Raw genomic sequence first — 15,944 nt, forward strand, 5'->3', positions numbered from 1 at the left:
CAATGTTCCCCAAATTCTGTTCTTGTATCACCTCAATTGGAATCCCTTGGTATGTACATGAGTATATATAGGAAATGTGTATTTCTTGGGTTTCTACTGCTTTGGAATCTCTGGAGATAGGGTTTAGGAATTTGCAATTTAAGTAATCTAGGTGATAAGTAGGTAGCTAAGCCCAAACTTTTTGCTGAATGATACGCCCATCTTTTCATTTGAAAACTTAGGAAAATTTAATTCTCTTCTGTGGTAAGCATTGTCTGCCTTCTATAGGCCAAAGAATTAGAGATTTCTCAGCTGAATTCAAACTATTGAGCCATCCAGGTGCAGTGGCTCACGCCTGTAATCCCTGCACTTTGGGAGGCTGAGATGGGAGGATCGCTTGAGCCCAGCAGTTGGAGACCAGCCTGGGCAACATGGTGAGACCCTGTCTCTATTTTTAAAAAATCATAAAATTAGCTGAGCATGGTAATGTGTGCCTGCAGTCCCAACTACTGGGGAGGCCGAGGCTGGAGGATAGCTTGAGCCCGGGAGTTTGAGGCTGCAGTGAGCCATGGTAACACCATCGCACTTCCATCTGGGTAACAGCATGACCCCATCTCAAAAAAAAAAAAAAAAAAAAAACAACCCAAAAAACCTATTGAGCCTTAGATTTTTTTGTAAGAAAGATAGAAAAAGAAAGCGTTTAAGCTCACCAAGTTCTATAATAATTTAGAAGTCTCCAAATGTAGTTTAGCCCCTATCTGGGTTAAAAAGTGACTAAAGGCAGTGTTTTCAATCCTGTTTTCCTCATGTCACTGTACTCAAGGGACATGTCTTCATTAAGTAGAGAGTCTGGCTATTGTGTTTCTAGTCACTCTGCTCTACTTCAGGCAGATCAGGCAAGAAAGGCCTTTTGGAACATTTTCAAGACCACCTACATAGGTTTTTATAGAGCTACATTCCAACCTGACTTCAGTTCCAGGAAGAAATTCTTGATCTCTCAGATTTATTTCTTACAGAGGTTTAAATAGGCACTTGATGTCTAGGATGTAGGTATCTCTTTTCTCCATATTTTATCTCTGGTTTAAATATTCACCATTAAGAAATGGAAGTGGAGTTCATTTCATTGGTTACCTTCCTTTCTCTTGGTTCATGGTTTCTGAATCTTTGTGAAGAAGTGATTTTTTTTTTTTTTTTTTTTTTCTGAGAGGGAGTCTCGCTGTCGCCCAGGCTGGGGTGCAGTGGCGCGATCTCGGCTCACTGCAGGCTCTGCCCCCCGGGGTTCACGCCATTCTCCTGCCTCAGCCTCCCGAGTAGCTGGGACTACAGGCGCCCGCCACCTCGCCCGGTTAATTTTTTGTATTTTTAGTAGAGACAGGGTTTCACTGTGTTAGCCAGGATGGTCTCGATCTCCTGACCTCGTGATCCGCCCTCCTCGGCCTCCCAAAGTGCTGGGATTACAGGCGTGAGCCACTGCGCCCGGCCTGAAGAAGTGATTTTTAAAAGTCAAATTAAAAGGTATCTTCAGCCTATGGGAGAGAGTTTTCATTTCCATTTTCCTTCTCCTTTCCTCTATTTCTACCCGTCTTCTCTCCCACCTCCACAACCCCATATCTACTCCCTGTCTGAACTGCACCTTCCCTACTGCCACCCAAGAAAGAAACACTCAAAATGTTGCTATTCCAAAGTGTAAGTCAGTAACCATTCTCTAATTCTTTTAGAAAACACCTGTCATATTACTTTTATAACACAGGTAAATAATTAATGGTCACCATTGTTTTATTGTTAGATGGATAGTACCTGAGTTGAAGGCCCAGAATTATTATACTAAAAACGTAAAGGCTTAAAGATCTAGCAACAGATTTTTTTTTTTAACCTGCTTCAATCAAAAATAACTAACTAGAATTAAAAACCATTTGTCTTTGTGAATCTCTTCCTTGCTGGATTAACCCTCATGCTGAGAGCCATCAATCTCCTACTTATATTTGACTTAACATTTTTCTGGTCTGTTTTTGGTTACGGAAACTCACCTTAGAAACAGACTTAGTGCTCTCTGTGCCAGTTTGCCTGCCTGTTTGCCTGCTCTTTAGCAAGTAACCTATAAATATTCGTGGTCTATGAATTCTCTCTTTGATGATGTATTTACTTCTTGGTTAGCTGTTTTATCACTTAATCTGCCATCAGTTCAAGAGATAAAGTGCATACAAATCGTAACCTGACTAAAAAAGTGGGCACCATTTCATTCATTTCTTCAACAGATATTATCTAGATAATAGTTCAACTGCTTTACTAGTCAAATCTTGTAGTCAAATAGGTCTAGTAATTTGACCTGTTCCCCATTACATTTTTTTTGAATGAGTATTATAAAATGTACATGGTAAAAAAAAAAAAAAAATTAAATAGTTCAAAACAGTATACTATAAAAAAAAGTTGGCCGGGCGCGGTGGCTCACGCCTGTAATCCCAGCACTTTGGGAGGCTGAGGCGGGCGGATCATGAGGTCAGGAGATAGAGACCATCCTGGCTAACATGGTGAAACCCCGTCTCTACTAAAAATACAAAAAATTAGCCGGGCGTGGTGGCGGGCAACTGTAGTCCCAGCTACTCGGGGCAGGAGAATGCGTGAACCCGGGAGGTGGAGCGTGCAGTGAGCCGAGATCGCGCCACTGCACTCCAGCCTGGGCGACAGCCAGACGCAGTCTCCAAAAAAAAAAAAAAAGTTCCCTCGTATATCCAGCTCTCAGACTCTTAGTTCCCCTTCCCTGGAGGTAACCAGCCATCATTTTTTTGTTGTTGTTTACTCTTCCAAAGATTCCATGCATTCATAAGGATGGATGGATGGATGGATAGACAGACAAACCAACCATCATTTCCTTTAAAAAAGTAAAAAGCCGGCCGGGCGCGGTGGCTCAAGCCTGTAATCCTAGCATTTTGGGATGCCGAGGCGGGCGGATCACGAAGTCCGGAGGTCGAGACCATCTTGGCTAACACGGTGAAACCCCTTCTCTATTAAAAATACAAAAAATTAGCCGGGCATGGTGGCGGGCGCCTATAGTCCCAGCTACTCGGGAGGCTGAGGCAGGAGAATGGCGTGAACCCAGGAGGCGGAGCTTGCAGTGAGCCAAGATCGCGCCACTGCACTCCAGCCTGGGCGACAGAGCAAGACTGCCTAAAAAAAAAAAAAAGTAAAAAGCCTCATACATACACTATTCTTCACCTTGCTTCTCTTTACTTAAAAATTTTATTTGTTGGCTGCGCACTGTGGCTCACGACTGTAGTCCCAGCACTTTGGGAGGCTGAGGTGGACGGATCACACGAGGCTAGGAGTTCGAGACCAGCCTGGCCAACATGGCGAAACCCCGTTTCTACTAAAAATACAAAAATTAGCTGGGAATGGTGGTGTCCCAGCTACATGGGAGGATGAGGCGGTAGAATGGCTTGAACCTGGGAGGCAGAGGTTGCAGTGAGCCAAGATTGTGCCAGTGCACTCTAGTCTGGGTGACAGAACGAGACCCTGTCTCAAAAAAAAATTTTTTTTTATTCATCATTATTTCTTGTCAGTTTATTAACATCTTTTGGGCTGGGGTCGGTGGCTCATGCTTGTAATCCGAGCACTTTGGGAGGCCCAGGTGGGTGGATCACGAGGTCAAGACCATCTTGGCCAACATGGTAAAACCCTGCCTCTGCTAAAAACACAAAAATTAGCTAGGCGTGGTGGTGCACACTTGTAATCCCAGCTACTCGGGAGGCTGAGGCAGGAGAATCGCTTGAACCTGGGAGGTGGAGGTTGCAGTGAGCCGAGATTGTGCCAATGCACTCCAGCCTGGCAAGAGAGCGAGACTCTGTCTCAAAAAAAAAAAAAAGATCTTTCTCATTTTTTAAGTAGATATTTAGTATTCCATAGATGAAAGCGTTGATGTGATGACATTTGCTTTCAAAGGATTTGATCTGTTTTTTAAAACAAATAAAATTGTCTCCATAGAGGCTTAACGTGTTTTTTAAACTTCATTTTTAACTTAAGAAGCTTAACTTTTGAAATCCAGTAAATTTTACATGTTAGAAGCAGTCTATTAATTGCATTTAAAGTTACATTTTTTTCTCCCAGATGCTACTGAATTTTATTATACATACAGTTTTCTGTTATATAATGTATTATGTAACATACCGTTTACTTCTTTTATGAGAAACTAAAAAGAATATATTGTTTATAATTATGAAATATAGTTAGTTGATTACATTAAATTAAAAATTTTTAAGGATTATTTAATATCCCCACCATACCTACTACCTAATGTATTAAAGTTTGGAATGGGATGCTGACGCCCTTTAGACAAGCAGTGATTACTATTTACCAGAGAATTTTGTCTGGTTATTTCCTGATTTCCTGTGTGTTTTTTTGTTTTGTTTTGTTTTTGGGCGGGGGAATGGAGTGTTGCTCTGTCACCCAGGTTGGAGTGCAGTGGCGCAATCTCGGCTCTGCAACCTCCGCGTCCTGGGTTCAAGCCATTCTCCTCCTGCCTCAGCCTTCTGAGTAGCTGGGATTACAGGCGCCCACCACCATGCCTGGCTAATTTTTGTATTTTTAGTAGAGATGGGGTTTCACCATGTTGGCCAGGCTGGTCTCGAACTCCTGACCTCAGGTGATCCACCTGCCTTGGCCTCCCAAAGTGCTGGGATTACAGGCGTGAGCCACCAGCTACTGCGCCTGGCTTATTTCCTCTTTTTGTATAACACTTATATTTTGTAACATAATCTTTTGAAAGAAAGCATAGAATGTGATGACAAAATTACTCTTGAAAGACAAAATACCCTTTGCTGAGGGTTCTCAAGGACTAATGTCTTCTATTGGTAAAGCCCTACTTAGAAATGATGTATAGTTTTGCAAAACAAGGGATCAGAAGGACAAGGAAACATTCTTTTCAAATCAGCCCTCCAATGTTATAACAGATTTTTCACTACTTAAGTCCCGATAGAGATCATCCTGTGAATGTGTTAATTTTTTTTCTTGAGTGAGGTGTACATATTTTATCACAATGAGTTCTTAAGAGAGTTTATAGCAATTTGTTTTAGGGGCTGTTTTTCATCTTTGAATTTTGCCATATCTACAGGGAAATTTTTTTATATAACGGTTTGACTCTAGGATTATATGCTTTGCAAGGCAGTAATTGTTAAATTATATTCACATCCAGAAAGAAATGGTTCTTATTGACTTAAATATTTTAGTACATTGGAGCTTCATGAGAAGGCTGTCGTCAAGATCCATACCACATGACTGTGTCATAGTTGGGACTGTAAAATGCTGAAATCATATACCTTCAATACTCAAACATTTTAGGTGGTAAAATGAACCTAATATTAAAATTCATATAGTGGTAGCTCATGCTATAAGGTCCATGGTATTAAGGGGGAAAAATCCTTTCCAGTTTAGAATTTGAAGCCAGAAGTTCCCAACTTGTTTTTCATAAGTTACTGGCCACAGAGATACCAAAGTGTTCCAAATTCAAAGCTACACAATCTCTACCAGACCACCTAAATACCCATTAAATTTGCCAAAGCTGTCCTGTGGCTTAAAATCTACTTTTTCCAATTTTAAATACTTAGAATCCTCTTGGAATAGCAATGTAGGAATCAAAACATAAGGTCTTTATATACCTTATATTTGCCTTTTAAGCTTTTGAAAGCCTAAATGTAAGCTGTATAGGCTGAAGGTATAATGCCCTGTTTTTTTGGGTTTGTTTTTTTTTTTTTTTTTTTTTTTGAGACGGAGTGTCGCTCTGTTGCCCAGGCTGGCGCAATCTTGGTTCACTGCAACCTCCGCCTCTTGGGTTCAAGCGATTCTCCTACCTCAGCCTCTCAAGTAGCTGGAACTACAGGTGCATGCCACCACACCCAGCTAATTTTTTTGTATTTTTAGTAGAGATGGGGTTTCACCCTGTTAGTCAGGATGGTTTTGAGCTCCGGACCTCATGATCCGCCTGTCTCGGCCTCCCAAAGTGCTGGGATTATAGGCATGAGCCACTGCGCCCGGCTTCCCTGTCTGTCATAATGCATCATAATCATGATTCTGGTTCATTATTTCCTACATTTATGTCCTGATGACAAAGTACACTCCATTCCTTAAGTGTGTGCTCTTCTCTCATGTTTTCTCATAAACAAAGTTCATCGTGAAATCCACCCCCATTGAGCCACACATCCTTTCTATGTGGTTGCCAGTTGAGACATTTCTTTGTTCTCTCTTTTTTTTTTTTTTTTTTTTTTTGGTGGGGGGACGGAATCTCACTCTTATCACCAGGCTGGAGTGCAACGGTACAATCTCGGCTCACTGCAACCTGTGCCTCACGGGTTCAAGCGATTCTCCTGCCTCAGCCTCCTGAGTAGCTGGGATTACAGGCACACACTGCCACGCCCAGCTAAAATTTTTGTATTTTTAGTAGAGACGGGGTTTCACCATGTTGGCCAGGATGATCTTGATCTCCTGACCTCGTGATCCGCCCACCTTGGCCTCTCAAACTGCTGGGATTACAGGCATGAGCCACCACGCCTGGCCTTTTTGTCATTCTCTTAATCTTATCAAATTGGGTCAGTGCTTATGGTGTGACAAGTATCTGGGAAATTACTCCTCTATGTAGCTGGTGGAAAAGAGAAAAATCTACTTATGGTAGTGCTTCTTCAGTCTTCCTAGACATAAGAGAATGGTGTTTTCTTCTCTCTACCCTTTAGAAGCCTGCTGCTGTAGGTTTCACCACAATGTCCTTGGCTCAGAAAATTGTGTTGAGATAATTGAATATGACTTTAGAATTCACATTGATCTGAGCTTTTCATTTTACAAACGAGGAAACTGATTTATAACATTGGGCTTGAAGATATTAGATACGATTTTAATTATGAGCAGCTTTATAAATATTCTATTTAGGCATTACAAAATATTTCCTTTTTCACTAAAAAGTTGTCTTTTGTGTTTATATGTATATATATATATATTTATTTATTTTTGAGACAGAGTGTTGCTCTGTCCCCCAGGCTGGAGTACAGTGGCACAATCCTAGCTCACTACAGCCTTCAAATCCTGGGCTCAGGCGATCCTCCTGCCTCAGCCTTCCCAAAGTGTTGGATTACAGATGTGAACCAAGGTGCCCAGCCCCTACTTATTTATTTTAGTGGAGAATTAAAGCCTTAATGAACCTTGAACTTGAGGAACCAGTTTTATTTAAACAGTTAATTTCCATGAGTTTTGAGCTAAAGTCAGAGTAGACTTAACAGCAATTTGTTTTAGAACCTGTAATACCAAAACTCACAGCAATTTTGTTGTTTGCCAGTGTATTCTAAGCTTTTTGAAGAAAAAGAAGCATGCATATTAATTGCTTGGTAGGGGTTATGCTGGAAGAACTTTGGATTTGATTCATTCTCTTGTAACTAAAATCATAGTATTGCAATTATTACTTTCCAGGCCAAAGGTTGACAGCATTAAAATCTAGGCATGGACATAACCAGCTAGTTATGCCTCAATACCTGAAGGGATAAATTAAAGTCAACTATAAACTATAAGATTTTCACTTAAGCATCCATTAGCTTTAGTCCAGTGCTTAGCTGTGGAAATGAAGATTGGGGGGAACTGTGCCTAGGGGAAGGGTGGAGGTGAAGGGAGATTATGTGTTAATAGAACTTTTTTCATTTCAGTTTAAAAATAACCGATTTGGTTTATTTCCAAATTTGGCTGAGTCTTGGCTGTTAAGAGCTGTGCCTTCAACATCTCTTTGATTATTATGTATTTGATTAAAAAGGGGGTCACTATGGTTTGCATCTACTTGGCTGTCAGTATCCTAAAGGGAGTGTATGCCTCTTTCTCTTCTCTTTCCTTTAATGGGTTAGACAAGTTGGTTTTTTTTTTTTTTTTTTTTTGCGTCCCCAGCGATGGATTGATCTTAAAACAGGAACATTTTGCAGTACTTAGTTCAAAGAACACCGTATGTTTTAAGTTATTTATTGTTTAGAAATTTTTACATTTCAGCACAGTACAGTTTTGGCTGTCTTTGTTCTCTTTCTTCTTCAGTTGCTTATTACCTTTTTCTAAGGCTCACCCTACTTAGCAGACATCCAGGGCTTTTGATTGTAAAAGAGGCTAAAAGCTTTGGAATTTAGAGAATCCATTTATATGAAGTATATGATTTTTACTCTAATTATAGATTAAACACCATAATACATATATTATGCTGTGATGCTCTCATATAAGCCTTTCAAATTATCCCTTTTAAAAATAGTAACTACATTTTTTGTCTATAAATCATTGGTATTTATGTAGCTAAAGCATAAAAGACCATGAACATTTTCTTGATGGAATTCAATTATTTCTTGATTACTGTGGTGGAATATTTATTTTAAAAGGCAACATTATAAATTAACTTGATGCGCATACTACCATCGCTACCACTCCTGCCTTCCGAATCTGTAAAGTCGATAGTAACATTTGTTGTATTTTTCAAAGATTGACTTGTAACTCATTTTAGTTAATCGGATCCTTACTAGACTAGCTGAAATGTCCCAGATAACGTTAATCATTAAAGTCTTAAAGAAGTATAGAAGTATGTTAATATGGTTTCTTTAAAACCTTTCATTTGACATTTTTCTTGCCTACAGGCTAATTTCTTTCAGGTTTGGGGCATGTATTCATTTGCATGACAGTGTTTTGGATATATGAAATTAAAACTCATTTCATGGACTGCTCTAAAGTGTATCGGGGCCAATGTGATTGGTTTCTGGAAATTCTTGGAGATTATTGAAAATGGTGGTTAAGCAGAGCTAATATTCCATGTTCATACCCTGATATACTTCTACATTTTGCAAAGATGGTATTTTGGGCAGCAGCAACCTATGCTAAAGGGTTATTGTCCTCTGGCAGTAAGTTAGCAGGCCTTTTGTACTATACAGCTGATTAATGGAATCAATAACTCATTTGATACTTAAATTGAGTAAAAAAATTTTAATAACAGCTTTATCATGATACAATTCACATACCATACAGTTCACCTATTTAAAATGTACAAGTCAATGGTTTTTAGTGTATTTACAGAACTGTGCAGTCTATTTTAGAACAATTTCCTCACTCCAAGAAGAAACCCCATATTCATTAGTCGTTTTCCATTTCCCCACAACTCGTCCTCCTCACACCAGCCCTAGGCAACCACTAATCTACTTCTAACTCTATTGATTGTCCTGTTCTGAACATTTTATATAAACAGATTTATATAATATGTAGTCTTTTGTGTCTGCTTTCTTTCACTTAGTATAATGCTGTAAAGTTTGTCGCATATATCAATACTTCAGTACTTTTTATTGCCAGTATTTGTTTTTTAAGATTATTTTGTCATTTTCTTTCCCTTGACTCCATTTTTTCTCTTTTCATTGTGAAATCAATTCTAAGGTCTCCTGTCATAATTATTATGATTTCAAAGAGTGAACCAGTATATTTTTGTGATCTACAAAGCAGTCATCTGTATGATCTAGAGCATTTCACAGTTGATCTACATGTTAGAAGAGCTTTTTGGACTTTAAAAAATGTTTTTAGAAAGTGTGATGTTAGCTACTGCCAGTGGCAAGCCCAGCTGAACCAGGTACATCATCATGACCACAGAGTAGTCCATTTCAATATAGTTTGTATCATTAACATTTTTTAACATCTAAAAAAGTTTAGGTCATTTCTATGCTTTCATTGGTGATTCTTCACTAGGAAGGAACCTAGTGAAGTGCCAGTATGTTATCAGAAATAAAATTCCCAGTCTATCCATTGTTTATATATTTGTAAACACCAAAATTCATGAAAGATGAAGTTCTGGTATCAGTTACAGGGTTGACGTAGCTTGATCAAGAAAATGTATATGTGCTATGTTAATCTTCTTTCTTTTTGTTATTTTTGAATTTTTTTTTTTTTTTTTTTGTCATTTCAGGACCCTTCAAAAAATGATACATGCAAAAGGTTAGTATCCCCTTAACAGATTTCTGTATGTTCAAGGTAATGTCTGGCAAGAGACTCTTCCATAAGTATGTGTATGTAACATAACTTATGAGTGCAGTTTGACAACTAATTCTTTTTTGGCCCAAATCATTGCAAATTCAGTTGTTCCTTGACATTAGAAAAATTAACTTTTACAGTTTCAGCCATTTTGGATAATCTAAAAGGTTCATGCCTTGAGTCATTTTTTAATCTTATTGTGACATAAATTGGAATCACACTCAGTAAGAGGCCAGGATGCATGGACAGGTAGCTACTATTAGGTCAGCCTTTAGTCCCGAAGTTCAACCCAGCTACATGATTCTACTTAAAACTTAATCTCATTTACTTCTCACAACCACTCTGTAAGGTAAGTGCTATTATTACATTTTGCAGGAGAAAAAAATACTACGGTCATATTTAGGAATTTGGGTTTTCTCAGGTTTATTTACAATATATTCCTTGGCATTAATATTAGTAATTCATTAGTATTAGCTCTGAAAGTTATAACTTGCCTTCCCTTAAGTGTCTCTATCTAAAATGACTGTGGAATCCTTGGCTTGTACAGTATCTTTGTGGAGATTATATAGAGCTAGCCATTCTATTTTTTGGACATCTTGAAGTATTTCAGAGAAAGAAAATATGTCTTTTTTTCCCATAAAATATCAGATCTATTATTTGAGGTAACGGACACAGTATAAAAAAGTACAAACTATTAGTAAATTTAGTTTCCTTAATATTAAGGGCTTAGGATCAGCGAAATGCTGCATAAAAATTTTGAAAATACAAGCCACAAAATTGCAGATTTTAAACAAAACTTATGCTTATGCAGGGCCGGGCGCGGTGGCTCACGCCTGTAATCCCAGCACTTTGGGAGGCTGAGGTGGGTGGATCATGAGGTCAGGAGTTCGAGACCAGCCTGGACAACATGGTGAAACCCCGTCTCTACTAAAAATACAAAATTAGCTGGGCATGGTGGTGCGAGCCTTGGGAGGCCGAGGCAGGAGAATTGCTTGAACCTTGGGAGAGGTGGAGGTTGCAGTGAGCCAAGATCGCTCCATTGCACTCCAGCCTGGACAACAAGAACGAAACTCCATCTCAAAAAAAAAAAAAACTTATGCTTATGCTATAAAACTTAGACTTATGCTAAACATAAAACTGATATAGAATTATTAGGTAGAAGATATAAAGAATTCCTACAAATCAGTTTTTTAAAACCTCAATAGAATATGAGAAAAAGATTTAAGCACTTTACAGAAATGGAAACACAAATGTAAACATAAGGAAATGAGGTTTAATCTCATCATTAGTGATATGTGAATTAAAAGCATAGGTATATTTCATACCTAACCAGATCGGTAAAAATTAAAAATTTTGCAAATAAGAGTTGGTTGGAAAGTTTATCCCCGACTCTTAAGCACTCCTAGGGTAATGTAAATGAGTATAATCACTTCGGAAAACAGTTTGGCATTATCTAGTAAATTTGATAGGATGAATTAACTTTTGACCCAGCAATTCCATTTCTAATGATATACTTGATAGAAATGTGTGCACAAGTACACCCAGAAATATGTACAAGAATGTTCATAGCAGCGTTATTCGAGATATTCAAACATCGGAAACAACCTTAATAAATTGTGGTATATTCATACAATGGAATACTACAAAACAATAAAAATAAATGAATCACAAACATGTAGTAGTCTAGATGGATCTCCAAGAAGAAAAATCTGTCTTATGGTAGAAAGTTATTGTTGAACCTGAATCTCCTGTGATGCAGTATAAATGTATTTCCTCTGGTTCTCTCCTTAGTGGCAGTTAAGTATTAGGAAAGATTATGTGAGGATTGGTGTCAACCATTCTCAGTCTTTTGTACTAAAGAAATTTTCTGGCCTGTAATCCCAGCAAACTGGGAGGCCGAGGCGGGCGGATCACAAGGACCAGCTGAGACAGGAGAATGGCGTGAACCCCAGAGGCGGAGCTTGCAGTGAGCCAGGATCGTGCCACCACACTCCAGCCTGGGTGACAGAGTGAGACTCCGTCTCAAAAAAAAAAAAAAAAGAAATTTTCTTCTTCAATGTTTTCTCAAGGATCCTACTTTAGTCTCTTGCGGTTGCTCTTTAAGGAGTCTGAATTCATTACTCTTATCAGGAGATTACTTCAGATTACTTCAGAGTTCCCATGTGCATATTGCTGTTATAAATGCCATATTGCTTGGTTTTTTAAACAAAGCTACCTGGCTGACATTCTAAACTAGTCCAGAGTAGCTTTCTGCTATACGTAAGCATACAGAGTGCTAGGCATGTTTAGGCAAAGAGAATCATTTTTCTTATGAACTTCAGCTCGTTTTATTGACTTCAAAACCTTTTAATACCAAGACTCATATGTCTTAAGTAGAGGGGCAGCCAGGTCATTTGGATCATGGAAGAATTATACCTTAAAACTAGTGCGCTAATAAGTTCTGTTAAAGAATTATTATGTTAAGGAGAATGATGACTGTTCTGAAGCTCCTAAGGAAGGTCTCTTGCAGTACTTTTGAAGCTGCCATTTGCTTCACCCTGTTAGAACTGTATATGCTTTGTGTGTATGTGTATCCTTATTAGTGTCCAAACTTAACTAGGGATTAAGAGGATGGGTTTGGAATCAGACTGTCCAACTCCCTTACTAGCTTTGGGATTTGGGGTGCAAAGCTTATATTTCCCTTGTATGAGATGAGAATAATAACCCTATTTCATAGGTTATCCGATTTCATAAGGATTAAATCTTTAAAATACATATGAAGCAGATAGGATATTTCTGGTAGTTATATTAGATATGATTACTTCCAAATTTATATTGGGATGGATATATGTTTTTATACATATATGAAATGTCACTTACATAATGATGTTTTTTCCTGTTTAAAAATGTTTAATTGTAGAATACGTGAAAAGCAAAAGCACAATGAAGAAAATGTGAGAGCATCCCTAATCCCTAACTAAGAAATAACCACTATATGACTTTATAGAAACACATATAGAGGCATTTAAAGGCATCTTATTTGATATCATACTATTGGTTGTTTTTAACCTTTTAAAAAATTACTTTGTAATATTGTCACTCCAATTCAAATATTTTTTCCCTAACTACTTTGTGATAAAAGCAGTTAAATTTCTGAAACTAAATAAAAACTTCTTGCCTATATAAAAACATGTGAAAGCTGAAAGATAGCGAACATTTGGCTTAAAATATTAACAACTTTATTGCTTTCTCCCCCTCTTCCTAGTTGCTGGGCATATTGGATTTTACCCATCATAGGCGCTGTTCTCTTAGGTTTCCTGTACCGCTACTACACACCGGAAAGCAAATCCTCCTGAGGAGGCCTTGCTGAAGTTAGAAAGTGCATCCACTTTGGGGTGAAAACTAGAGACTTGCTTGGGGGCTGCAGAAGTGCCCTCTCCTCGAATCCTGCCAGTTGCATTCTCCCCCCTTGGAGCCAAGATGATTGGCCAGACATCCACCTCAGATCTGAGACCAGCGTCTTCCATCTCTCAGAGCCTTACTCCCAAAGTACCTGCTCACTGTTCTGTGTAGAACAATTGCCAGTGTTTCCTCTCTTCACTGGTTTCCATGAGTACCCTTATATTTCACAACTTTCTGTTCATAAGTTATAGTGACATTGCTCTTTGGTAAAAATGCCTGCTTTCCAATACTTTGATTGCATATTAGACATTCTTAACAGGGCGGCAGTCTAGTGTTGAAACTTTTATTTTTCCATTTTTCTTTTAAGTAAATTTTTTAAAAAGAATTCTGATTTAGGGCTAGGTGTGGTGGCTCAGGCCTGTAATCCTAGCACTTTGGGAGGCCAAGGTGGGAAGATCGCTTGAGGCCAAGAGTTCAAGACCAGCCTGGGCAACATAGCGAGACCCCTATCTGTATTTTTTTAAAAAATCTGATTTAATTCTTTTATTTATCATAAGGAGTTTAATTCCTGAAGTAAAGGTATGTACCTATTAAACTTAAAACTGCCAAATGAGTTTTGTTCCTTTTATGTGCGTGATAAAAATACAAAGAATGGTGTGGCCACCTCCTCCCTTTCAAGCTAGGGCAGCAGGTAGCTCTTCCCACCCCCTGAGCCCAGCCCCTTCCCAAGTGGTGCCGGACAAAAAACTACATGGCCCTTTTGTGTCTTGGGGGTGGAAAGGGAGGGATGAATTGGGGTGATAGAACCCTCGTGAATTCAGAGTAATCTTTCTTTAGAAAACTGGTGTTTTCTAAAGAAACAGGATAGGAGTTTAGAGAAAGCACCAAAGCTTTCACTTTGGTTTGGCACCAGTTTCTAACCATCTGTTTTTTCTACCCTAGCTATCTTTTATTGGTAAAATATAAATGTATAATTATGTTTGTAGAGCTTTACCAAGGATTTTCCCTCCTTTTTTGTTTGTTGATTAGCAAATTTTTGATTCTCCATTTTCCAAAAGTAAGAGACTCCAACATGGGCTTCTGTTTGCCCCCCCAGTAAAGTAACTTCCATATAAAATGGTATTTGAAAGTGAGAGTTCATGACAAGAGACTGTTTTCCATTTCATCTGTATTTTACCTCCGTGACTTCAACTTGTGGGTTTGTTCTGTTCTTCCATGAGAATAAAATCCTGGCAGTTTTTTTCTCAGATGTGTGTTCATTGAGAAGTAGGTTACTAGAATTATGTTACTGTGTCTTATTGGTTCAGTGATGATTTCTCTGGCATATTAGACTTTTATTTTTTCCCCCGTGGAAGCACCTGAGGAAATAAATAGTACACTGGCTGTTTTCTGCCAGCAACTGTGGTGATTTTTCTCCCTGTCCTTTGAGAATTGCTAGTCTGCTTCTGAGCCATTGTCATATCCAGCAGGGAGCAGCTTGGTTCAAGAAGGACCATAGAGGCTGTTCAGCATCTCCTCCCTCCCTCCCAGCTTGCCAGGGATTTGATGAGAGAGGAAACTGCCCAGCAAACCAGGGACTGCCCATGCAAACTATTTAAGAAAAAGTTCAACCCAGGTCTTGTATCCTGTGATGTAGCAGTTGAATGAATACAGAATTCATCAAAATAATATTAACCTTGTACTTGCACACTTGGATATATTTGGGAGTAATTTTAGGAGATTTCTGGCTGACTTTTATTATCAGGGACATGGGTTTAGTAAAACTTTTATCTTTAGAAAAATGTTCGTATGCATTATAAGATGCTACTTTTAAGACAATATTGAAAAAAACTTTGGTTATTATTTAACAAAAGTGGTATGACTTGATGTTTCTGTATTTAAAGGCAAGGAAGGATTGGTATATGATTGCCTGTAATAAATAAATTGCATGATTATTGGAGTACATTGGGGTAAAAGTAAAGAACAGAGGAGTATTGAGGAACTTGAAAGGGAACATTGAAACTAAAGCCAAGCCTGAAGATAACTCGAATCAGTTGTAAAAGTGTGTTGGCAATGTCCAAAATTGAATTAAAAACATCTGGCTTATAAGAAATGTTAAAGAACTATCATCTCAAGTAAAATTGGTGTTTTTGTTATTTTTAAGGTAAATGCCAATGCAAAAGGTATGTTTTTCTACTTCACATTGGTTTTCTTTTCCTGTTTACATGTGGACTTGTTTTTTGCTGAGAGCTAGAGGAAAAGATAATTAGACTTTGTCTCTTCCACCCATGAAATCCCCCAGTACCCAGGGCTTCTTCTGAACTACTGCTGATGTGATGTCACTTTGTATCTGGAAAATCACTTTGGGGTCCATTTACTATTATTCTGTTGCCAACAAAAACAGCCAGGTGAAAGGTAAATCTTGTGTGAGAGTTTGCAGAGGTTTTTCTATACAATAAAGTAATATAGCACACTAGCCAAATCCATCCAAAAGGACCTTTCTTTAGGAAGTAGACTTGAATTCACAAAACAGTCTTGACATGGGTAGGTGGTGAAAAACCCTCTGGAGAGCAAGTGGAGCCAGTCCCCATTGGCTGATAGTG

The 15,944-nt window shown here is 38.4% G+C and overlaps 1 protein-coding gene across 1 annotated transcript in view; it reads left to right on the top strand.

The window, feature by feature from the left end:
• LOC129015690 (cytochrome b5 type B) overlaps window positions 1-14,609 on the top strand; it is a 40,006-nt gene extending 25,397 nt beyond the window's left edge. Inside the window, exons 4-5 of the mRNA XM_054454140.2 lie at window positions 9,917-9,945; window positions 13,226-14,609. Coding sequence (XP_054310115.1) covers window positions 9,917-9,945; window positions 13,226-13,316 — 120 coding nt within the window. The 3' untranslated portion in view covers window positions 13,317-14,609. The remainder of the gene's footprint in view (window positions 1-9,916; window positions 9,946-13,225) is intronic.
• The last annotated feature ends 1,335 nt before the right edge of the window (window positions 14,610-15,944 follow it).

This window comes from Pongo pygmaeus, chromosome 18, assembly GCF_028885625.2.
Source record: "Pongo pygmaeus isolate AG05252 chromosome 18, NHGRI_mPonPyg2-v2.0_pri, whole genome shotgun sequence".
NCBI classification, from domain to species: domain Eukaryota; kingdom Metazoa; phylum Chordata; class Mammalia; order Primates; family Hominidae; genus Pongo; species Pongo pygmaeus.